Here is a 24,768-nt window from a genome sequence, read left to right as displayed (position 1 = left end):
ACTAACCCTGAACAAAAACAAGTGCCGCTACTCTCTTGCTTCTATAGAACTGCTTGGGTACACTATAAGCAAAGGTTCAGTAAAACCAGACTCTGACAGGCTCAAAGGTTTGATGGACTTGCCTGTTCCTCCAGACCTTCCTTTATGGCCTGGGTATTTATAAAAAAGGATTAGGCGTAGGGAAAGGATGGGAGGTGGTTAAGGATGCCATAGAGGCCACAACCAAGAATACATGAAATGAATAACGTTAGAAGTGTGTAGATTCTGACTCCATATAATTAAAGACAGACGAATATTGAAGGTTGAGAACCGATTTTATTTACTACCAATAATTTGTATTAGGAGAGGCAAAGTGTTCGTAGGATGCTTGTAGGTATGTATGAATTAACAAGGAATGAATGTTCTTAAAATGTTTGTAGGTATGTATGAATTGACAAGGAATGAATGTTCGTAAACTGTTTGTAAGTATGTATGAATTGACAAGGAATGAATGTTCGTAAAATGTAACTTATCTTTTGGACGATGGAATGGGTTAGGGTAGGCCGGTCATCCTGCTGTCGGTGATGCGTGTCCCGGCTTGTAACTGGAAAGCCAGTGACTTCTTTCACCAGCGCTAGCAGCCTGGCGTCTTTGTCATCTTTCTCCTCCTCTCTCCTGGTTCCCTAAAAACTCTTGTTTTATAGTGGCAAACTGGCTCCCAGTGAGTGTGATATTTAAGGTGTTTATTTTAGGCGCAGAGCTCTGCCATTGGTCGATAATTATTTTGTGGTTATCTTATTTTTTCTTCCCAAGTGGAAGCGATGCGTGGAGCCATGTGCAAAAGACGATTTTTGATTTTGACTATCATGGTGGGTGCGTTAACATCTGGTTCGCTGCTCATCATGTTCCCACACCTTCTCTTCATCGAGCGATGGGAATGTTTTCTCACTATTCAAAATGGATATCCAACTTCTCTGAGAAATTGCACCCCTTTACCAAAGTTACCAAGTTTCCTCTCACTAAGGAACAAACCAACGCCCTTAGAGAACTGAAGAAAGAAGTTGCGAAACCATCCCTAGTAGCCATAGACTCTTCTCTTTGCCTTGAGGTCAAAACTGCTGCTTCAGAGCATGTTATCGCTGCCTCCCTAACTCAGAACTCTCGGTCAGTGGCCTTCTTTTCAAGAACTTTAACCTCCGCCGAGCAAAAGCATTCTGTGGTTGAAAAGGAAGCCTATGCAATTGTAGAAGCGATCCGAAAATAGCGACATTAACTGCTGAGGAAGCATTTCAAATTGATCACTGACCAAAAATCTGTCTCTTTTATGTTCGACTCCAAGGGAAAGAGTAAAATAAAAAAACGAGAAGATTGCAAGATGGAAGCTGGAGCTTGCCTGTTTTTGCTATGATATCGCTTATCGTCCAGGGAAACAGAATGCCGCTGCAGACACTTTGTCACAAATTTGTTCTTCTACTACCTCTGCTGACAAATTACATTCTTTGCACACAGACTTATGCCATCCGGGGGTAACCAGGATGCTACACTTTATCAGAACCAAAAATCTTCCATACTCTGTAGAAGATGTGAGAGCAGTTACAAAAGCCTGCCGGGTCTGTTCCGAAATAAAACCGAGGTTTCTCAAGATGGCTCCTCAGACTCTCGTAAAGGCAAGTCAGCCTTTTGAGAGACTAAGTGTGGATTTGAAAGGACCGTTACCTTCAAATTCCCGCAACAGATACATATTGACTGTCATTGATGAATACTCGTGCTTTCCTTTCACTTTCCCCTGTGCCGATGTTTCATCTGCTACTGTCCGGAAAGACTTAACTAATTATTCTCCATATTTGGAAACCCTTCTTTCATACATTCTGATCGCAGAACTGCTTGCATGTCGGAGGAACTAAAGGAATTCTTACTTTCTCAAGGCATTGCTACTAGTTGAACAACTGCTTTCAACTCTCAAGGAAACGGACAAGTGGAAAGATATAACAGTATCATCTGGCTGACGGTAAGTCTGGCTCTGCGGTCAAGAAACTTTCACATTACAAATTGGGAAAGAGTACTAGATGTAGTCTTCCACAGCATTCGCTCACTGCTTTCCACCTCCACTAATTGTACTCCCCATGAACATCTCTTCAATTTCCAAAGGAAATCGGCCACGGGAGATTCTATGCCCACCTGGCTTACAAATGCTAAGTCTGTCCTTTTAAAGCGGCATGTGCATGGAAGCAAATATGAGCCCTGGTAAAGACCGTAGATCTACTCAAAGTCAATCTGAACTATGCTCATGTTCGTTTTGATAATGGACGAGAGACAATAGTATCCTTGCGCCACTTATCACCATTGGGTGATAGGTCGAGCAGCTTGGAGGCAGAATCAGATCCGGAGAGGGAGAACCAACAGCTGCAGAACGCACCTCTGGAATCTAAACTTTCAGATCCTCAGCCTAGCGGGATCGAAAACTCTATCCTAGAGGATTCGGTTCCTACTCCCCCCCCTCTGATGATCGACAGAAAAGATCATCAGAGGAAGACAAGGTGCTGGGTTTTCGACGCTCTACCAGAGTCTGTCGCAGCCCTCCATATTTAGCTGAAAACTGTCAGCTTTAAACTTCTGTTTCTTTTCTCTTTTTTTTCAGCCTAAACAGACCCCCCCCTCCTTTCTTAAGATTCCTTAAAGCCTTGTGCCCCCTGAAAGTCATGCGGTCCCAAATTTCACTTAGCGGCGGAGAATGTGCTGACAGAAAAGAACTCTCTAACTTCTTTTAACTTCCGTTTCTACTCTCCGGAAGTGAGTTACTTCCCTTGAGTTTTTCTTTCTTTTCTCTTCCTTTCCTCGAAGTAACAGGTCTCGTTCCCGGGTCTGTTCTAAGTAAAATAAAGCTTCTTAAAGTTCACTCCGTATTGAAGTTTTTCATTACACTAACATTCCATTTTCTGAATCTATTTCTGAACCTTGCTTACAAAGTTTGAATCTCGGTCTATCTAATCTCATTTTCCACTTATCTAATGTTCTTCTTACTTACAGGAAAAGGGCACTCTCCTTCCCATTTTCAAAAAATGTAACAAACATACGCATTGCCCGTAGGCTCATTTAGCTCCCAATAATCCATAATAGACCGAGCTTTCTCTTTGTTCTCCTGCACAGCAGCCATGAGGGGGATTAGACCTTTTGAAGGGCGAAATTCATCCTCAGAATATGGCAGCAGCCAGCCATTATCGATCCATATCTGCAGTTCACGTTCATATTCCTCACAAATTTGTGCTGAGGCTGGATACTCTGCAAGTCTATTTCTTAACATAAGCGAAGGTTGGTCACCAGCCCATTTCCACGATGTGGTCCACTTCCAGGTGTTCTGTTTATATTCTGTGGAGAAATCAGGCTCGGTAATGGTAATAATAGCAAAATTGGTCTTGTTGAAATATGGAAAAATTACCTCACCGGCAATAGACACAGCTACTCTCCCCAGCTGCTTGATTGAATCCAGCCCAAGCAATAAATCAAATCCCAGTAAATATCCATCCACAACTAAGACTTCTATTCTAATTCTCCACATTGCATCTAGATTCACTTGCACCACTCCAATTGCACAGCAGCTAAGTGTGCTTCCATCTGCTGTGAGCACAGAGGTCACTTTCCTTGTCCATTTCTTGCAACACAACTTGCGGACTAGTACCTGATGCATCAGTATCCACTAGAACTGTACGTGGTAGTCCATTGATGTGAACAGTTATAACTGACAATGCTTCATTTACACGAGTTTGAGGGATGAGAGTGATGCTGAATTTCCTCGTTTCTCGGACAAAATAGAGCGATTCTAAGTGATTGTATATAATGTAATTACTTCATCACAGGTACCTGAATCTCAGGGAAATAAATTGTCAGCCAATTGTCTAACTTTTGGAGAAGCCTTATAAATTGAATGATGAAACTCTGACAAACCGTGTATTTGCCAAACTTTACATCCACCAACTATCATTTCTGACCAAAATTCATTTGAGTATTTGTCAAGATGTGGCAGTCTAAATTCCATACACACAAATATAGTAAATATTTCTGGATCAACACTGCGTTTATTAAAATTGTTTTTATTTCAATTCATAAAGCTACATTTCTATAATCTATGTCAATGTTATATAAAATGATGTAATTTAATCACAAAAATGTGTGACATACATATACAGGGCGGTACCTAAGTCACTTGGTGATGCATAAATTGCTTAACCATTTTAAAATAAAATGTCTTTTTTTGTAAATGAGCATATTTTATGAATTTTTTATTACATAGTTTAAAGATTGGAATTTTATTTGGATTTATGTATGAAAAATAAAAAAATAATTTATTGAAAAAGAATCTTGATTTCAAAATGGTAAAATGACTTAAGTGCAACCTTGTATTAAATTACATGTATAGAAAACATAACGGTATTTAGATTAAATCAGTTTAAAGCAATTGACAAATATTGTACTAAAAAATTTAATGTCTATGTATATTAACCAGAAATATATATTATATATTTTTATAAACTTGACAAACTATAATGATCATAAAAATGTTCAATCATCAAAGAAACAATTCAATATGTGACAAATGAAAAATTTGAACAAGCAGTTTATCTCCCGATTGTGAATATGATTAAAATAAAAGACATCATCTTGAAGGTGAAATCTCTGTTATATTGATCCATTTATTTTATAAACGTTGTCATGCTATGTGTACTTAAACACATATGCATGTAAACATTTTAACATATGATAAACCAAAATTATGTTCAATGCAACAGAAACACACTTTCTTCCTAAAAGCAGAGAGGCAAACATTTTGCAGGAATACTATTGTCTTTAGTTACTGTAAATATGTCCCAACAGATTGAATAGGTGGACACTTTACAAGAATGTATAGATTCATATTTTAAAATATTTGGCTTTTCTAAAGTAAGGTTTTACTTTTTTATTTCATTCCTATGTCAGATTTTAATGCAGGAAAGTCATTTTCTCACATTTGTATTTGCTGAAGAGAACAAAAGTTTTTTTTTGAATCATCACTATAGAAAACAATAATACTCATATTTAGAATTTATTTAAGAAGTTCATTTTCAAACAATTTTCCTTTTCTAATGTCATGAATAAAAAACTACTTGATTAGAGATGGCAAACTGGTAGCCTATCCACAAATCATCACCACTGCTGCCATCATCAGATGGGAATCAAGTATAGTTGAAACATTAATAAGCAAATAGTTTGTATTCAATATATGAACCATTATTTCTGGTTAAAGCATTAATTAGCAAGTTATTTATATTAATCAGGACAAAACTATCCACATTTTAGAAATATTTTTTTTTAGTCGTTTTTGTTGATGCTATTTAAGATGAAAAGAAACAGAACATTACATGTTTTCAACAAGTGTGTATTAATATGCAATTTCATATTAAAAGAAGTCAGTTATCATTGATACATCTTTATTTCATCCGCATGTAAACAATCAGAAATTGATTTTCCTCACTTCAAGTGACCAGTAAATGTTATAGCATATCTTTCTTATAGTATCTTCATTTAATTGGATTCCAGGACAAAATCAATCTGGTCTGATGGAGAATCTAGCTAATCATTGTTATTAGAGGCAATATCAATAAGAATGCATACAATTTCTTGTATAAGCTAGCTTCGAGGAGATCAAATTTAGACTTCAACTAATGTAATTTTGAATATTTGGTTTTAGAGAAACTTCAGACAAATGATTCTCAACCACCGGCTGTAGCACATTAGGGTGCCATAAAATGATTACAAATGTGCCAACAGTAGGTTATCAGTAGAAGTCTCAAGCTTTTATAGATGGAAAACAGTTTTCATATCATAGTGAATTGCTTGTATTAAGAAATAGTAACACACACATTATTACTTACATGATATTGATGCTCAAATATCAAAAAAGTACTTATAAAATATGTAATAAATCGTTTAAGTTTTTTGACATTTTGAATTTTTCATAAAAATAAAAATTGGTAAGCATTGTTCAATATCTTTTGTGATAGGTATGCAACGAAAATTTAAAGCACTGAATAGTGTGCTACCATATAAAAACTTTGTGAACCACTTCTTAGAAAATTTTGGATAGTGTCTAGTGGTCAGTAGTGTGATTTCGCATGTGGACTTTTAAGCTTGACTTTGTAGTAAAAGCTGATTCACACACTTGACAGGAATATGGCTTTTCTCCAGTGTGTTTTCGAATATGAACAATTAAATTCTGTTTCTGACTAAATGAAGACCCACATTCTTTACATAAATATGGCTTCTCTCCAGTGTGTACTCTCATATGTGTAACAAGTTTTGATTTATTAAAGAAAGAATAATCGCATATTTCACATGAATAGCGATTGTCTTTGGGGTGGCTTCGTATATGTTGTTGCAAATCTGACTTAAGGGAAAAGGAAGCTCCACAAACTTGACAGGAATATGGTTTCTCTTTCGTGTGTGTTCGCAAATGAACAACTAAATTGGAATTAGTAGTAAAAGCTGAGCCACAAATTTCACATGAATATGGTTTTTCTCCTGTATGTGTTCGCACATGTAAAACTAAACTTGCTTTCTGAGAAAAAGCATAACCACATACATTACAAGAAAATGGTTTTTCTCCAGTATGTGTTTGCATATGGACGCGTAAACTTGATTTCATATTAAAAGAAGTGTCACAAATTTCACAACAATATGGCTTTTCGCCACTGTGTTTTCGAAAATGTCCAATTAAATTGGATTTCTGACTAAAAGAAGCTCCACACACTTCACAAGGATAGGGCCTCTCGCCAGTGTGTGTTCTTATATGTTTCACAAGATTGGATTTACTTGAACAAGAATATGCACATATGTCACAGGAATAGGGATTGCTTTTAGCCTGGTGTTGCATCTGTTGTTCCAAAGTCGAATTAATTATAAAAGAAGAATCAGAGATTTTATAAGAGTCAGCATTTTCTGCACTTGGAAGTTCCATTGCTTATCTCGGTTTAGACTTACTTGAAAATTTTCAGTTATATCTGTAATAAAACTCTTGTTTATGTCCACGATGAAAGTTTTAGCCTATTTGTGCAGCTTAAAATCCAGTGATTACTCTTTACATTAGCAGATATAAACAATTCATTATTGATGGCTAAAAGTCATAAAAGTATTCAAGGAAATAGATGTAATTTCCTTCTCAATTCTGAAATCATATATCACTTAAAAATTAACATTGTTAAACACAATGGAAACACAAAATGTAGAATTAATATATTTTTGAATGATAAATTGATATTGTTCAAGTCTTTGCATTCAAAAATTATTCCTCTGTTTGTAAAACATTGTTGATAATCATGCAAATATATAATTATTTTGTGTCTCTTAATGCAGATTTGTTTCAAATAAGCATATGGATTTTCCTAAATGTGTAATTGTTAATATGAACTGGTATTATATAATAATAAATGCATATCAAGAAATGACATGTATTCGATATAGTTTAAATGTCATTGCATTATTTTTCAGAAAGAACTGATGTATTCTTTGAAGATAGCCAACTCGAAAAGGATGATCCAATCAGTACATCACACACTTCCAAGAAGAAACATCTGCAAATAAAAACAAATAAAATTCAATATTTATTCTTTAATGTGTGTATATGAAGATTCAATTTGTTTATTATAATCATTAACTTAAACTCATGGTCTGTAAGAAAAATAATCTAAAATGTGATATGAGCAACATTAGACAATCATTCAAAATCTGAATTTGATAAACAACCTTGGGAATGAAGGTGATTGTTAAGAGATATACAAGTTTCAACTCCACTATATATTGTGGCTTCAATCCTTAATGAAGAAACTGACATAATGCATCTAAAATGCAAATGCATTAAGCATTAAATGTAATCAGTCTATCCTTATGGATTAAATAAAAGGTTCAATTGGTAATTGTCAGATTTTGATTCCTTTGAATTTTTTATCAACTTTTGTTGAACTATTTTATCATGAATATGCTTCATTTTATTGTTTATTTGTAATTGACAATCTATACATGCTGTTCTTTTAGGATGTACCTTATTTGTTATTGAGATGGATTTTTTATTGTTCTCTCTTTACACGCTAAAACTTTCTTAAACTGAGAAAGATTTACAAATTCCAAACAACACATGTATACGAATATTTAGACTGACCTTATTTTAGCAAAGCAAGTGATTAATTTAGTTATTGTCTGATAGATGAGTCAAAGCTATTATTGTATCATTTGTACTCAGTAGTTCTGGAACCAAATTATCTACAATCAGCCAACCTACCAATCAGATAACTTTCTAATGAGACAAGAAAAGTACTAATTCTGTAATAATGTTCTTTTTTGTTTGAATGGTGGGCATGTTTGTTATAAAAATGCATGGTAGTCATGTTGAAATAAAGAATATTCTTATCTGTTCTACCCTCTTATTAATCTAATAAAACATAGGTAAATTTTTTTGAAAATATTGATAATCATTTATTTTTTACACTACAGCTAAAATATTTTCCAAATAACTAATTTCAGATTAGACTGTTGACACAAATCGCATAAAAAATATTTTGTTGTGTTATAATTGTGAATTAGTATGTTCTATTTGCAGTTCTCGCTGACCCTTTTTTCCTGTCCTCGATTCGCGTAACTGAGATGAACAGCACAAAATCTCTTTCACCAAGCAAATGAAAGAATGCCGCCCACAAACAAAAGTCCGACATCTTTTATCACTGCGGGGGCACCAACTCATGCAAATCAGTACCAACCGGATTTCCCATCCCATTACACAGGTGCAGTGTTATTTGTGTATTGGACATGACAGCGACTGGTTCATCATACATTGTCTACACTCCTCCCTGATCCCTGATCACGGCATGTGTAAGGTCATGCTGGTAATCTTTGGCATGTACTTTGCCGCAAGGGTGGTTCTGGGGTCTCTCCATTCTGTGTTGTCTGTTGGCCAGGCAGTGTCATACCCTCAATATCATCCGGTCTCATCTGTTCTGCCAGGTGGAATGGCATCTGGTCGGTTTTCAGAGGGTTCTCCATTTTGGGTTGGTTGTCGGCCAGCCAGTGTAATACATGCAGTATTATCTGAAATCTCATCATTTGCATTACCAGAGGGGAAGGTATACGTCTGGGGTGGTATATCCTTCACATGGCGTGGGACACCTTCAACATCAATGGCTTGCAGGTTGATCACTTCCGTTACAGTTCCTTCTTTGAACTTGGATGTGCATCGATAACCTGGCAGTTTTACCCATACAGGGTCACCCACACGGTATTGGGTTTGTGCAGAGGCTGGTAATGTGGGCACTGGGTCAATGTTCTTCACCTTAACTTCATATCTATAGATCCCGTTGGCAGGTGCAGTACATGATGATGTATCATCCTTGGGCGTGACATTGTACCAATATACTGCTTCATGAACAGTGCATCTCATTCTGGCTGCAATCCGCTTAATACTGCGGTGACATCGTTCTGCAATGCCATTGCCTGCTGGCACATATGCATGCCGAAACCGCAGGCGTACTCTCCAACCAGCGGAAAACTCCTTGAATTCCTTACTGGTAAATGCAGTGTCCTTTTCAGTAAGCAGTTCCTACGGTGGGCCATGCTCCAAAAATATTGACTCAAGATGTTGAATGAGGTGTCTGGAGTCCTGCTGTAACAACATCCACCAAATGGTAAAATGCGCTGGACCACAAGCAGTGAGCATCAAGAAATGTTTGCCATTAAAGTGTGTTATATCCATCCCCAGTCTTTGCCAATTAGCTTTTACCGCCAATTTTCCTGGCGTCCAATTAACTGGGGATGGATCAATCATCCGACATTCCTCACATTTTCCGATAGCTGACCTCACATGAACTTTGGTAATTGTTAGGCAAACCCGCCGAATGAAATATGCTGTACGTCCGATGCCTGGATGGCCACTGCTTTTATGCAGTTCCATGATATGACTACTAGTCATTGCGTTACTCTTTGCAGCACAGTTCAGAGGTACAGGCTACATCGCAGATTTCATTCTATCGAGCCACCTTTGTGGAACAGGTGTCATGGGGTCTGCCAAGTTCCGACTCGACGGGACCAGAGAAATGTCTATTGAAAGTCCGTACTCTTCTACCAGTGATTTTATTGTGTCCAATCGTCGTCGGAGTAAAATTTCGCTGGTAACCTTTGTGCATACTCTAGTTTTTTCATTGAGCGTGTCCACTAACCAGTGATACACACTGAGTCCGTTTTTAAGTGTATAAATTTGCACTTCCAGTGTAACGCAAGGTTGATGCCCTTCAACACCGCATCCAGTTCAGCCAAGTTAATACGCTGCACGTCACTCGTGTATCGCAGCCAACATGCATCTTCAAAGACAATAGTGTCATGTTCCAGGAGCATGCCGATTGCCAGGGAACTTGCGTCCACCCATACATTGACTTCTTGAGGTATTGCTCTGCTTCACCCTGGCTATTGTTTCCTGGAGCAGTTGTTGAAATGGAACATTCTCTGTGGTGTTGTCCCATCCTTGGGTTACGGTATTTGCCCATCGCTTTATGATTCCTGTTGCTGCTCGTAGGTACCCACACACTGGCAGATGCCTGGTCAGTTTCCCGCATGGGGAAAAAAATGGCTCGGCATATCACAATCTCTGGAACATCTGGAATCATACTATCACGCTTCCATCGCAGAGTGCCATACTACCCCAGACCTCCAATTCAAGCACTCGTGCGCCATCCTCAAGCCACTCTGGTTCGTTGCTTTCCAATCCAAACTGAAGAAGATGCTGCTTCACTTGTTTCACGGGCGCCATGCTGTTGTTGATGCATAAATCATCTATATATGCCGATGTTGCTTCTTGAACAGTTGCATCTTCGGACAAAACAGTCTCAACAATTGCCTGCATAATGGATGGGGCAACATTAAGCACAAATCCCATCCTAGTCAGGCAGTATTTCTCCCCCTTCACAACCAGTTTGAAATGGCCATAAAGAATGGTGCACATGTACCTGGAGGTAGGCTTTTCTCAAATTCAACACTGACACGTTGGATCCCTTCCTCCGCCAGTCCCTCAGCTTTTGTGAACACACATCCGCACGTGCCGTGTATGCATCCACATGGTTGTTTAGCTTGCGGTAATCCATAACAGGCCACACTTTCCCCTTGTTATGCTGAACAATCGCTATTAGTGGGATTAATCACTTGGGTGGACCAAGCTCTTTCTCCGGGTATGGTATCAGCCATCTATTGTGAATCCAAGTTTGCAATTCGCAGTCATAGTCCTCCCAAATGTGTTTGGGCACAGTATATTCAGGTGTCTGATTGATCAGCTGTTGTGACAGCTGCTCATTCGACCATTTCCAGGTTGCCGTCCAATGTTTATTAGTTGGGTCAAATATAACATCAAAGTCAGGTCATTCTATTTTCACTGCAACAGCAGTGCCGACACCGCAAACTTCCTTCGGGAAATTGACCTCACCGTGTACATTTATATGAACGCTGCCCAACAGGCGGATGGCATCAATTCCAAGCAAGAGATGGAATCCCAACAGATCTCCATCCATAGCCAACATCTTCACCACCATGGGGATCTTTTTATCCACCTGCAAACTGACCTTGGTCGCTCCTTTTCTGATCATACTCTCTGACTTGTGTCCATTCCATGGACCACAAACCTTGCTCCTTACTAGAGATCGGGTGCATCCAGAATCAATCGATGTATTCCGAATCACTCCGTTGACACGCTTCACTGGAAGGTCGGTTCTCACCCTACTCGGGGCGAGAGTGGCATTCATATCTCACCCGTTTCCGTTTTTCAGACATTGTGACGCAATGTGTCCCTCTTTCTGGCATTAGTAGCATTGAATACATGATGTATGGCGCTGCCTCGATTGTTTAAAGTGATAGTGCTTAGCAAGATGGTTGGTTCCAGAGCAATTGAAACACTGCAGTGTTTTCAGAGGGCTTGTGTAGAGGCACCTTTTCCGTGTCTGACCTGTCGACAGCGGCTGCAACCTGTTCGTTATTTACCACGGACCTTGCTCGGCTGAGCATACTTTCTGTTGGGATCTGGTTGATGTCAGCAGATGCACATAGCAACTCCTGGGTATGGGCAGGCAGTACCGCCATGAATGCATACTTCAGCGTCTGGCTCGGGGCTCCTCCAAACAAACTGGAGAGCTTCGTAACACAGCGTAGAACTCGTCTACTGACTTGTCCGAGTGTAAGGTGCGTCTTGCAAACTGCTTGTATGCCTCACATGCGTCCTGCGCAGTGCATCTTTCACCCGTGTTACATTATTCTTCTCTGCATCTGAAAGCTATTGGTAGACATCTAAAGCTCCTCCAGCTGGTCGTAAGGGGATGACCTGTTTGTCAACTCCCGAGAGCTTGCAGATAACGTCCACTCTCTCTAACCAGTCTACAATAGATGCTGTGGCATCATATTCCCGTACTAATTTTAGGTTGACCCTTCCTTCAGTCATAATGCTGAGATAGCTTGAATCAGTATGTTCTATTTGTAGATTTTGCTGTCCCTTTTTTCCTGTCCTCGATTCGCATAACTGAGCACAAAATCTCTTTCACCAAGCAAATGAAAGAATGCCACCCACACACAAAAGTCTGACATCTTTTATCACCATGGGGGCACCAACTCATGCAAATCAGTACCAACCGGATTTCCCATCCCATTACGCAGGCGCAGCGTCATTTGTGCATCGGACACAACAGTGACCGGTTCATCATACATTATTTACAAATTGTTATATAAACGTTATTAGTTAACCTAGGATTAAATAATCATCTAATCATCCAAATCCTAAACTAAACTGTAAAACATATGAAAGAAAGTTGATCTTATTCTGGACACAAATTCATATAGAAATCCCGGGAAATCACAAGGTTTACTTAGTAATCAAATTTGCACTAGAAATGCAACATAATCCCATGATCATCCAGCGTTTATCACGAGTATGATGTCACTATGACACAACTCAACACTAAGTGAGTGTTGGGGGTTAATTATATGAATTTAAAGACCGTAAGAAGTATGTGATTATTTTTACTTTTTTTAAACGTTTACTGAAGCTAATGAAAAGATACAAATAAATGATTTTTTTAATTTTTTTATTACATTTTCACCCCAAACAAGGCACATTGCCACTTTGATGTAGGAGGCTACTATCAGGGACATAAGCTACAGGGATACTATGTGGGGAGTTGGGCAGCAAGATATCTGTTCATGTTACACTTGAACTTCTGCATGTCAGTACAGCTGGGGAAACAGGAACCCTGAAGGGAATTCGAAAGTCTAATGGTTCTGGGGAAGAAACTACTGGAGTAGAAGGCTCTCTTACATCTAGGGATCTCAACTGTGAAGGGATGGGATTTTGCTGCTTGTCGGGGGTATTTAATTCGAGGGGGTACAAGTGCTTGCAGTTTGTCAGAGCAGTCACCATTAAAATACTTATAGAACAGGCAAAGGGATGCTACATTTCGTCGATGGGACAGAGGCTGAAGTTTAGATGACAGTTCAGGACCTATCAGGTTGGCGACTCTCTTTTGAACCTTGTCTAGGAGTGAGAGACTAGTAGCAAATGCATCATCCCAAATACGACAACCCCATACATGGGCGAATAGTGGCCTTATAGAGGTACAGAATACTTTCGGGCATTAGTAGCTTTCTAGCACGGTAGAACCTACTTTTTTCGCAATGGTCCTGGCAATGCTCTCAATGTAATTTTTCCAACTCATGTTTCCTGTGAACGTTAGGCCGAGGAGTTTAAAATATGTACTTTCAGATAAAGAGTCTTTGGCCATTGCTATTCGTAGTAGAGAAGGTTTCTTGTAGTTATTGAAGAAACACGTTTAGTCTTGCCAACATTGAATGTGACCATCCATTTTTGTCCCCATTCCACTACAGATTGGAGGTCATCCTCTAGTGTTTTTGCCATTTCTTTAGATATGTGTTCATTTATTTTCCTGTCGTGTCTGTTATAGGGTGTGGTGTCATCAGCATATATACCCATCTCACAGACTTTGTCAAGGAGATCATTTATGAATATTAGGAATAATAGAGGTCCAAGGATAGACCCCTGAGGCACTCCCGCATTTATATCATATTGTTTAGATGTACGACCATCGAGGACAACTTCGATTTTTATCTTATCTAAGAAGGATTTAATTATGTTAAGTATTCTTCCAGTGATACTGTATGGTCTGATTTTCCTGAGAAGACCTTCATGCCATACTCTGTCAAAAGCCTTAGATATATCTAGAGCTACTGCTCTACCCTCTCCTGCTTTGTCAAGTGAATGGTATATATGCTCAGAGATTACAGTTAGGATGTCTGCTGTGGAACGGGCTTGCCTAATATTGTTGGTTGGTCAGAAGTTTAGCAACTGTAAGGTGATGGACTAGAGCTTGGTTAATTATGGACTCAAATATTTTGGCGAAAAGTGGGAGGAGGTTAATGAGGCAGTAATTTACTGGGTCAGTTCTTTCACCAGAATTCTTGAAAACTGGTACCACAGAAGCAGTTTTCCAGCAGGCAGGAAAGCAAGATTCATTACGGCATTTGTTGTAAAGTATGGAGAGAACTGGAGCTACTTCGTCGGAGAACTTTTTTAATAGCACAGCTGGGAGGAAATCAGGTCCACATGCTTTTGAAGTGTCATGATTTTATATGATTGCATGCACCTGAGAAGGGGTGATTTTCAGATCATCTAGTGTGGTGCCTGTCCGCAAAGGAAAATCAGGGAGGGGGTGGTTAGCAGGGTCCAGTATGGAGTTGGAGGCAAACCGACTGGCAAGCATGTTAGCCTTTACATTTAGTTTTTGAAACATTTCTCATAGGAGTATTTAAATAAAAAAAAATACACATTATTGACCTTGACAAGAGGTTAAATAAGGATATTCAATCCATAAAACATCAGTAGTCCATATGTGTATTTTTAATATAGTATTCTGTATAGCAGCTTTGTCAAAAAAGTATAAAAAAAGTAAATGGTGAGTAGAAACAAGAAAAAAATTAGCAAGTTAGACTTCACCATGTCGTTTTAAATAAATTTGAAAAGGAATAATCCATCTTTCATAAAAAGTCGATTATGGGTGTTTCTTTTCTCCTAAAAAAATCATTTTATTTATGAATATTAAGTTACTGAGATAATTTTATGATTTTATACAAATATTTTAGTAATTAGATAAATAACAAGAGTGAATATTTGAGAGGCAGAACTCTTTCATATTATTTTTGATGGAGGGACTCCATTAGTATTAAATAAGACAACTGAATGGATGTAGAAAATAGGAAGAGAGTCTGACTGAGGCTACTGAAAGACAAGGCCTACTAACTGAAAAAATGATGTCATGTTCTTGTAGTGGCATGTAGGCAATAGGAGATATTGTTTCTGTTTGCACATATTTTCTTTTTTTAAAGAGAAAGAACAATTCTCCATCTGGATATGTGCATTAAAGAGAGCTAATTTTGATTTAACAAAATAAGTTACATTATTTCTATTAATTAAAAGCATATTTAATTAAAACTCTATTTAAGTAATTTCATGACCTTTGATAACATTGTCAATATAAATTAAAGAAACAATCCTTTCTATGCAGTAGCACAGATGTGGCAAAAATACTTCATTATGGGCGAATGGTGGCTTTTGAAAGATAAACGATACTCTAAGAAATGTGAGTAATTTTCTAGCATGGTAGAGGAAATCCACTTTCATTGCACCAACCTTGGCAATGTCTTCAACATATTTGTTCGAGTTCATGTTTTCTGAGATTGTTAGGCTGAAGAATTTGAAGGATGATCTCTCACATAATATATGAATAGGCAGAGCTCTGACTAAAGGGAAGAATGAGGGTATTCTGAACCACAGTTACCTTTGGGGCATGCATGCTTTTATTTCCTTTAATTTATTTTTTTTCTTTTCTTTTGTCGGGATGAAAGGGTAGTTAACATACTAGTAGAAGAAGGAATTCAATTATTATAAAAATCTCTCCCACAAATAGAGAACTACTCAGGTTCATAATGCTATTAATAGTTAGTTAAGGAAAGGGTCATGTAGGAAGTTTTTATTTTTCACAACCTCGATCTTAAGTTAACTTTGCTTTGGGTCACATTCATATCTGATTTTTCAACAACTTTGAAAAAAAAATTAAATATGTGATACAACTTTCTAAAGGAACAATGTCACTTTAACAAAAAGTAGTGGCAATAGGTTCAAAATACTGAGTCTTGTTATATGTCTGAAATAAGAAAGCCTTTATTACATCAACTGTGAAAGATTCCAGGAAGCACATCTTTATCAGAATCCTCATTCAGAAAATAAAAATCATATAAATGCTTCAGTTTTATTTCACTAAAAGATTTTGGAGTTAATCACTGACATAGAGATTTCCATTCACAAACTTCAAATTTTCTTTCTCAGATGAGGAGAAATAACAGATGAAATCAGAATGGTTAAATTCACTAATGACCATACAAAAGTAATTAGATCTCAGTTCCTCTCAACATTTCTCATAGGCAAGTGATTATTTGGACCAAGCTCCCTTTACAATATGTGGGAATTTACTCTGAATAAAGCTCCCCCATTAGTTTCAGTGAGACATACCTAGGTGCAGATCATGAGATCTACATTCAGCAGTCGAAAAATTGAGAATGACCAAATGAGTTCTCACAACATATAAAAATCATGTCGCAAGCATAGTAAATTATGCAGAAACTTTATCTTAAAATGCCTAAGAGACATCTGTTGTTGATTAATCACTGGAGTTGTGTCAATGCAAATTATCAGTAAGCACACTCAAGATAAAACATATCTAGATGTCAAGATAATTGACAAAACATTTCAAGATATAATCCATTAAATTTACAAAAGAGAGGGTTCCTATAAAGACCTTGATGATTCCATCAGTAGAACTGCTTTGATCTTAGCCCACTTCATGCAACTTCTCTGAAGATGATTTCACACGAACTCAACTAATAGCATAACCTGCTTTTAAAATTTCTGATAGAGTAGATTCTATTATGTGGAAGTAGAATTTCATCTTTTTCTGTATTGTTGCAAAGTGATTAAATGCTTATAAATTAAAAGGCAGCAGATTAGCTGGTCCTTCCATAGGGATTGAACAAAACAATATACATTAAAGCCTTTTCTTAACGCAGAGGAGCTTCCACATGTCAAAATTCTAGGCAATTTGGAATTTTCAACTTCTTTCTGGGAATTTTGCAAATTGCTTCCTGTCATTTGTGTGACCTTTGGTGGAGAAAAAAATGATTCAGAAAATTGTTTATTAGATACTTACAGTTGCAAAATTCATTTGTCTGTCTTGCAATCCTTTGGTTCCTTGGGTTCTGATGAATTTGATTGTTACCTGAAGCTGAATAAACATCAAGGAGAATGAAAGTTGAATTTCTGGATAGTATTGGAGGTTAATTTCGAGTTTGGTCAAATTGGACACTTTGCAGTACTAGTTCCATTTTAGGGTAATCTACTTTGTTCAAATCTAATAAAAATAAAACCCAGGTGAAATAAAATCATGTTTGTTTAATCTTGGCATTCAAACTAACCTACATAAATTTTTTGGTTTGATGTTTTCCCCTTCAGCGATGTAGGTTAGATGAAGTATTTACAATTATGTCATTGAAGATTAAAGATAAAAACGGGATTGTAGATTATGATCAGGATCAAATCTAGTGTTTCAAGAACTCCATAGCCATCAATAACTGATTATATTACATTCATTTGTCCTGAGATTTCAACAAACTCCCTTTGAATCATGTAATTACTTTGCACATTCTGGATTATGAAGTCAGGATCATGGAGAAAAGGAAGTTATACCAGGAGTATCTAGAAATGTATAATAGAAATCATAACTCTCGCAAACGACCTTATGTTTGCTTAACTTGTAAAATGTCACCAGAAAATGTAGAAAAGAAAAGACAAGCATAATTTTGTAGGTCGCTCATTAATGAACGAATGCCATTAATTTGCATATGCACACAATTGGTAACTCTTAAATAGGACGAATTCTAAAGCATGAGAGTTAAGTTGAGTTTTTTGTTGGACAGCTTAGAACGAAAATGAACACCGGATTTATTATAAGTTGAGGAAAGAAAGAAAAAAAGACTTTTGTGTGTTGTATCGACAAGAGAATGGTTTGACACTGCCAGTTTGTTTTTGTTTGTTTGTTTTGTTCCCTTTCAATTTTATATGTGAGTTAAATGAAGTGTTTACAATTGGATCATTGAAGATTTAAGATAAAGACAAGATTTTAGATTATGATCAGGATCAAATCTAATGTTTCAAGAAGTCCATAACCTTCAATGAATATATCACATTCAATTGTCCTGGCATTTTAACAAATTCCCTTTGAATCATGTAATTACTTTGCACGTTCTGGATTACGAAGTCAGGATCATGGAGAAAGGAAGTTATACCAGGAGTATTTAGAAATGTTCACTCAGCAGAAATAGGAGAATATCTTGGAGGAAATACAGTTTGGAAACAACGTGGAAACCCTAGCAACTAAAAAGATAAGGCTAGTATTTAACTGTAGCCTGAAAAAGAGTGTTGATCTACTTTGTTTAACCAGGCTACTCTGGTATGAATATGAAGAAAATAGGTCAGTTCTTTGGCATGGTGAGGAAAAAGAAGAATTATGACAGAAAAACTGTACTTTATTTAGTTAAAATCTCATAAGAGCAGGAATATATCTGCAGAATTGTATCAATGAACTTGATGTTTTCCTGGACCAAGAAAGATTGATGTACTGTAATTGACATCTCAACAGAATGTCACATTTTAGGTATAAGGTCAAGAATCCTCAGTTGCTGACAATAGCTATCATCTTGTTTGGCTTGTACTGAACTGTCATCAGAAGTGTGCCTATTTTGTTGTTGAGTAAATCTTGGTTAAGTTTAGGCTTTGTTGCTATTGTGTTTCTCAGACAAGGCAAATAGTCAAGGGTGAGTTAACCTTATGTAGAAAGTGCAAAAGATATAACTAGACTTATGCTGCCTGGTTACATGCTCAGTCTACCGATCCGCTCATAGGAATCCAGGAGTTAACTTCACGGGCAATTTTGAGTGTAAGAGCAATACACATTGTGGTGATTCCAGATATGAGTATTATTAAATAATCTTCATTCAATTCTCAATGACAAGGCAAGAACATTTCTGGGTAGTAGAAAACGGTTAGTCGCCTTTCTCTTCATCAGCAATATCAAGCAAAATATGGATCCTGCAGCATTAGCTGGGAAACAATTCTTCTCTTTACTCCTTGGTTTGGAAGAACTTGCAAATGTAATATGAAGGCATTGTAATCCTTCCCTTACAAGATTATTGGTAGATTATTTTATCTTCTTAAATAGTATTTCTTATATTCAGAGGGCAATTAACAACTGGCACTTCACTTATATCCCTACCTCTCATTGTTCACATACAGAACAACCCTAATAAACTGCAGTCTCAGTCCAAGCAAGCTGCTCATGGGAAGATAACTTTAAACTAACATTCCAACCCATCTGAAACTGCTAAGCCCTGGATGGCCTGATTTAGATGTCCCCCACAAGAAAGACAACATGCAAATAACCCAATAGTGCCACATACAGTATATCAGCCCGGAACTAGGGTATGAATAAGAGATCAAAACAGTACGGGCTGAGAAGGCACCATCATCAATGCCCCCTCCCCCCTTCGATCCTACCTCTTGTAAACTAGGGAGAAAGTTATCCACCAAAATTGCCAGTCCACAGAGAAGTGGAAACGAGCTAGCAGCCAACCAAATGCAAAACTCTTCTTCAACATCCACAATTACACAAAACCGCTCACTTACAACACCTTCTAAAAAATGATCTGGACATTTCACATACACAAATTGACTATAAAAAGGAGATATGAACTCTTTTTTTTTATTATTAAAACCATAAATTTTAAGGTAAAGTACAGATTATTTTCAATAACATTTGTCATATATTTATTTTTTGACAACTTTTTCAAATCTGTGTTTAGTAATACAAACTCTTTTTATTTAATGTAACGTTTAGTCGGCTTGAAAAACAGTGTTTATCGGTGTATTTGAAAAATACAAATTGTGGCGGACACTGTTGATTATGTTAAGTTTGGGAAAATGAGTTAAAACTAAAAAACTATACAAAATACTGCCAGAAACCCACCGAATATGTCAGCCTATGTCATGGTAACATATATTTGGTGGGTTTCTGACATTGTTCTGTATAGTGTTTTAGTTTTTAACTTATTTTCCCAAACTTAACGTATTCAACAGAATCTGCCACCATTTGTCTTTTTCAAATACATTGATAAACACTGTGTGTTTTTCGAGCCGATTAAACATTTTACATTAAATAAAAACACTGTAAAATTATCCAGTTAGGTATAAATGTAACTTATCTTACCTTTACTTTCATTTATTTGTTTCTGGACAACTTTTTCGAATCTGTGTATAGTAACCACCCCCCTTACTCAAATAGTAATTAAAAACTCACTTTTTGTAATACAAAAACAAACAAACAAACAAAAAAAAAACTCGACCGTCTGGCTAAATCCAGTGATTGCTGGTCGAGCCCAAGCCATGATTGATGGAAACTCCCGAGAATCTGGGTCAAATTCTGTAAGAGTACCATTTTTTTTTTTCATTTTCGCCCCTTCTTTTACACTTTTTGGAGTGGATTGCAGTGCTAAGTATAAAAGAACAATGCATTTTCTCTTTTTATTAGATTTTTCTATTACACCAAATTGAGCCACAGCAATGCGTGGCAGGATACAGCTAGTTTATAATATATTTTAAGTTTGCTATTTTGGATTATCTTTGTAAACTTAATTGTAATTCTTATTTCATATATATATATATATATATATATATATATATATATATATATATTATTGCCTGTACAGCTTTCAAAGAATCTATATCCGACCCATATCTCAACATCTGTGATAGGTTTGAATGCTAAATCAAAAAAGTAAAAAAAAACGAAAAATCAATATTATTGTTTTTCATCGTTATTTTTGTAAAAGTAAAAATGTCCAGTAAATTTTAAGTTTATTAATGCATATAATTATAATGAAGATTATTTATTCTTGTATAAATTCTGAGTAAAATCCATTGAGTGCGTATGGTGGTTATATGAGAAAATAAAGCTGTGTACGCATTATAAATGCTTCTTTTCTGTGTCTTACGTTATGCATTAGTACATTAGGGGTCATTTCGAGTTAAAAGTTTATTTACTGCACCCATCTGAACTAGAGAAAATCATGATTTAAATGTGTATGTCTCATCTAAATAACTAACGATGAATATCTAATATGGCCGACCAGACGGGTGATCAAAAAGTCAGATCGAGCATACCGGAAAACGAAATGAGACCAAATTGACAACTGGCCTTTTTGGGTTTTTTTTTTTTTTTGCTTGAACTTTGCACTTTTCGGATTATTTTATGTTTTATTTTCTTGGTGGATATTTTTTTGGCCGATTTTTTTTTTTAGGGTGGGTGGGTGAGAGGAGTTTTTTTTTTGACATAGATTATAATTACAAGTCAAAACATTAGAAACACTTCAAACATTTGAGAAGGCATTTAAACCATAAAAAATAACGGTAACATAAGTGCATAAGCACCAAAATTGTTTTTGTTTTGTTTTGTTTGTTAGTTAAATCCAGCTAAAAAACAATAATAAAAATAAAAAATAATCTGAAAACTGCAAAGTTCAAGCCAAATTGAAATTTTTATTTGTTACGTTTAAATAAAAAATAATTATGAAAGCAAAAACAGTCGTGTTCTCGTCGAGTTTTTTTTTTTTTATTATTCAAGAAAATAAAAAGTACTCATTTTTGTTTAGAAGTTGTCAATTTCTTTCGTTTTCCGGTATGCTCGATCTGATTTTTTGATCACCCTTGGATGGTCGGCCATATTAGATATTCATCATTAATTATTTAGACGAGACATACACATTTAAATGATTTTCTCTAGTTCAGATGAGTGCAGTAAATAAACTTTTAACTCGAAATGACCCCTAATGTACTAATGTATAACATAAGACACAGAAAAGAAACATTTATAATGCGTACACAGCTTTATTTTCTCATATAACCACTGTATGCACTCAATGGATTTAACCAAATTCTGAAATTTGTCATTAAAATTTTTGTTCTTCTTCGTTAATGTAGCGAAATTCGTAAATTGAAATATTGAATTTTACGTAAAACCAATGGTATCCACTATTATAATAGTAATGAAAATATCCAAAAATTACGAAAAATGATGTAGAAAATTAATCATTAAAGAAAATAGTTTTCAAAGAAATTATTAGTTTCAGTTTGCATAATAGGTACTTTTTTTTTTATTTTTACAAGGTGGTCACCACTTATCAAGGAAGCCACTCAGGGATAAGGGTTATTGTAAGTACAGTACATTAGTGTGGATATTTAAAGTGTCTACTTAAGGGGGCGGTTCATTAGGAATTTGTTTACGTTGGACTTGAAGACATCCAAGTTGTAGTCAGGAGGGAAGCAGGCAGATGGAGTTCCACCGGCGTACAGTTCTAAGAAAGAAGCTTTGTTCATGGAATCTACGTTTTGATTTAGGCATAGATAAAGAGTGGGGAAACTTTTCACAGTGGATTCAGCTAGACAGATGTTTTTTGTAAAAGATTGGTGAGGGGGGACTAGCGATTGGAGTTCAGACGAGCACCTCCCATGGAAATAACGATAAAACAAAGATAGGCTTGCAACGTCTCTTCTGTGGGAGAGAGGTTGCAGGGAAGAGAAAAGGGCATCCCCCACTAAGCCTATTTTGTACTCTGTCAAGGCAGGATAGGCTGTTTTTAGCAGCTCCTGCCCAGATATGGCAGCAGTATTCCATCCTTGGACGTACTTGGTTTTTATATAGATAAAGAATTGCATCAGTAGTGAGATATCTTCTGGAGCGGTAGAGGGATCCCACCATCTTTCCAGCGCCCTTGGCAACAGATTTGATGTACGTGTTCCATTTCAGATCAGGAGTGAAGGTCAAGCCCAGAAGCTTGTCAAAATATGGGGCTTCTCCTAGACGAGAGCCATCCATTTCAATTAATGCCAGATGAGGATCAGAGTGTTGATGATGTAAAGATAGGAGTTTGGTTTTAGATGCATTAAAGGTAACCAGCCACGTCTTCCCCCACTGAACCACTTGTTCGAGATCAGAGGAGAGAGAATCAGAGAGAACTTTGTCATTTACAGCCTTTGATGTGTTGCCGTAGATGGTCATGTCATCAGCATAGATGTCAACGAATGATTTAAGTATGTGTTTAGGGAGATCATTAATGTAGATCAGGAAGAGAGTTGGGCCCAGGATGGACCCTTGAGGGACTCTAGCATTAATACTGCAGGCCTCTGATTTTTGTCCATCAACCACTACTCTTATGAGCCTATCGGAGAGAAATGATTTAATGATTGAGAAAACATTTCCAGTTATACCGTAGCTGGAGATCTTGTGAAGTAGGCCTTTATGACATACCTTGTCGAAGGCCTTTGATATGTCAAGAGCAATTGCCCTGGAAAGGAAGCCTTTGTCAAGAGATTCACTAATCCTATGAGATATAACTGTTAGCACATCTGCGGTAGATCTTGCAGAGCAGAAATGATATTGCGTGTCACTAAGGTTATTTCTACTGAGGTGGTTGACTACTTCTCTATTTAATATGGATTCCAGCAACTTACTCATGACACACAGGATACTTATAAGTCTGTACTGAGAGGGAGATGACTTATCACCTGAATTCTTAAATACAGGGCATACTGATGAGGTTTTCCAAGGTGTTGGGAAGCATTTCTCCTTAAGGCAACATTTAAACAGTTTTGTAAGTATGGGAGCAAGTTCTGGTTGAAGCTTTTTTAACACTATAATTGGGATGCCATCAGGGCCAGTAGCTTTACTGGAATCAAGGTTCTTGATTAGCTTGGCGACCTCATGCACAGATATTTGTATGTTACCTAGCATGTTCCGTGTTATAGGAGGAAATATGGAGAGTTGATGGCCTTCGTCGCATAGGGTAGAATTAGCTGCAAAGTTCTTGGCAAATAGTTTGGCCTTGTCTGATGCTGACGAGATGACCTCTGGTCTGTTGATAATGGTTGGGATAAAACGCACACTTCTGTTCAGGATCCTATTTGTTATTTGCCAAAACTGGTGGGAACCAAGCTGCTGATCAGCTACTTTGGATTTAACAGACTGGGCATATAGCTCTCTTGCATTTTTTATTACTCTTTTACAGTGCTTGCTGGCGTTCCTGAAAGCAGCTTTAGTCTCAGTGCATCTATTACGTTGGTAGCTATGGAAAAAGTGATTTCTGTGCGCAATGGCAGCAGCACATTCTGGGGAGAACCATGGCTGGCTGGCTGGTAGGCTTTTGTTGGAATTTTTTAGATGGTATGAATCGGTCTATGCCTACAATTAACCATTCGGTCAGGTCTGACACTATAGAGGACACATCATTTTTAAACATGGAATGCAGAGGTAGATCAGATATAAATGTACGGAAGCTATCCCAGTCAGCCATGGAGTATCAGTATACAGTACGGTGGAGGGGTACGTCTGGGGACTTATTACATTTCGTTTTTATCTTAACTGATACGACGGAGTGGTCGGAGGATCCTAGAGGAGAATGAATAAAACATGAACATAGCTCAGGGGAAGTTGAGAAAAAAAGGTCTAGGAGGCTTGCATATTGACCTGTAATATCGAGCACATGGGTGGGCTCGCGAACAATCTGAGTGAGGTC

The 24,768-nt window shown here is 37.1% G+C and overlaps 1 protein-coding gene across 1 annotated transcript in view; it reads right to left on the bottom strand.

Moving 5' to 3' along the window:
- Positions 1–4,275: 4,275 nt before the first annotated feature.
- Positions 4,276–24,768, bottom strand: part of LOC145279582 (uncharacterized) — a 25,773-nt gene continuing 5,280 nt past the window's right edge. The window contains exons 3-4 of the mRNA XM_080130744.1: positions 17,298–17,372; positions 4,276–7,580 (exon numbers count right to left, since the gene is read on the bottom strand). Coding sequence (XP_079986870.1) covers positions 7,557–7,580; positions 17,298–17,372 — 99 coding nt within the window. The 3' untranslated portion in view covers positions 4,276–7,556. The remainder of the gene's footprint in view (positions 7,581–17,297; positions 17,373–24,768) is intronic.

The sequence above is a fragment of the Euprymna scolopes genome, chromosome 7 (assembly GCF_053919585.1).
Source record: "Euprymna scolopes isolate OS-2025 chromosome 7, ASM5391958v1, whole genome shotgun sequence".
Taxonomy (NCBI): domain Eukaryota; kingdom Metazoa; phylum Mollusca; class Cephalopoda; order Sepiida; family Sepiolidae; genus Euprymna; species Euprymna scolopes.
The sequence above is the reverse complement of the archived record's forward strand: the minus strand, read 5'-3'. Positions and strand labels throughout refer to the sequence as shown.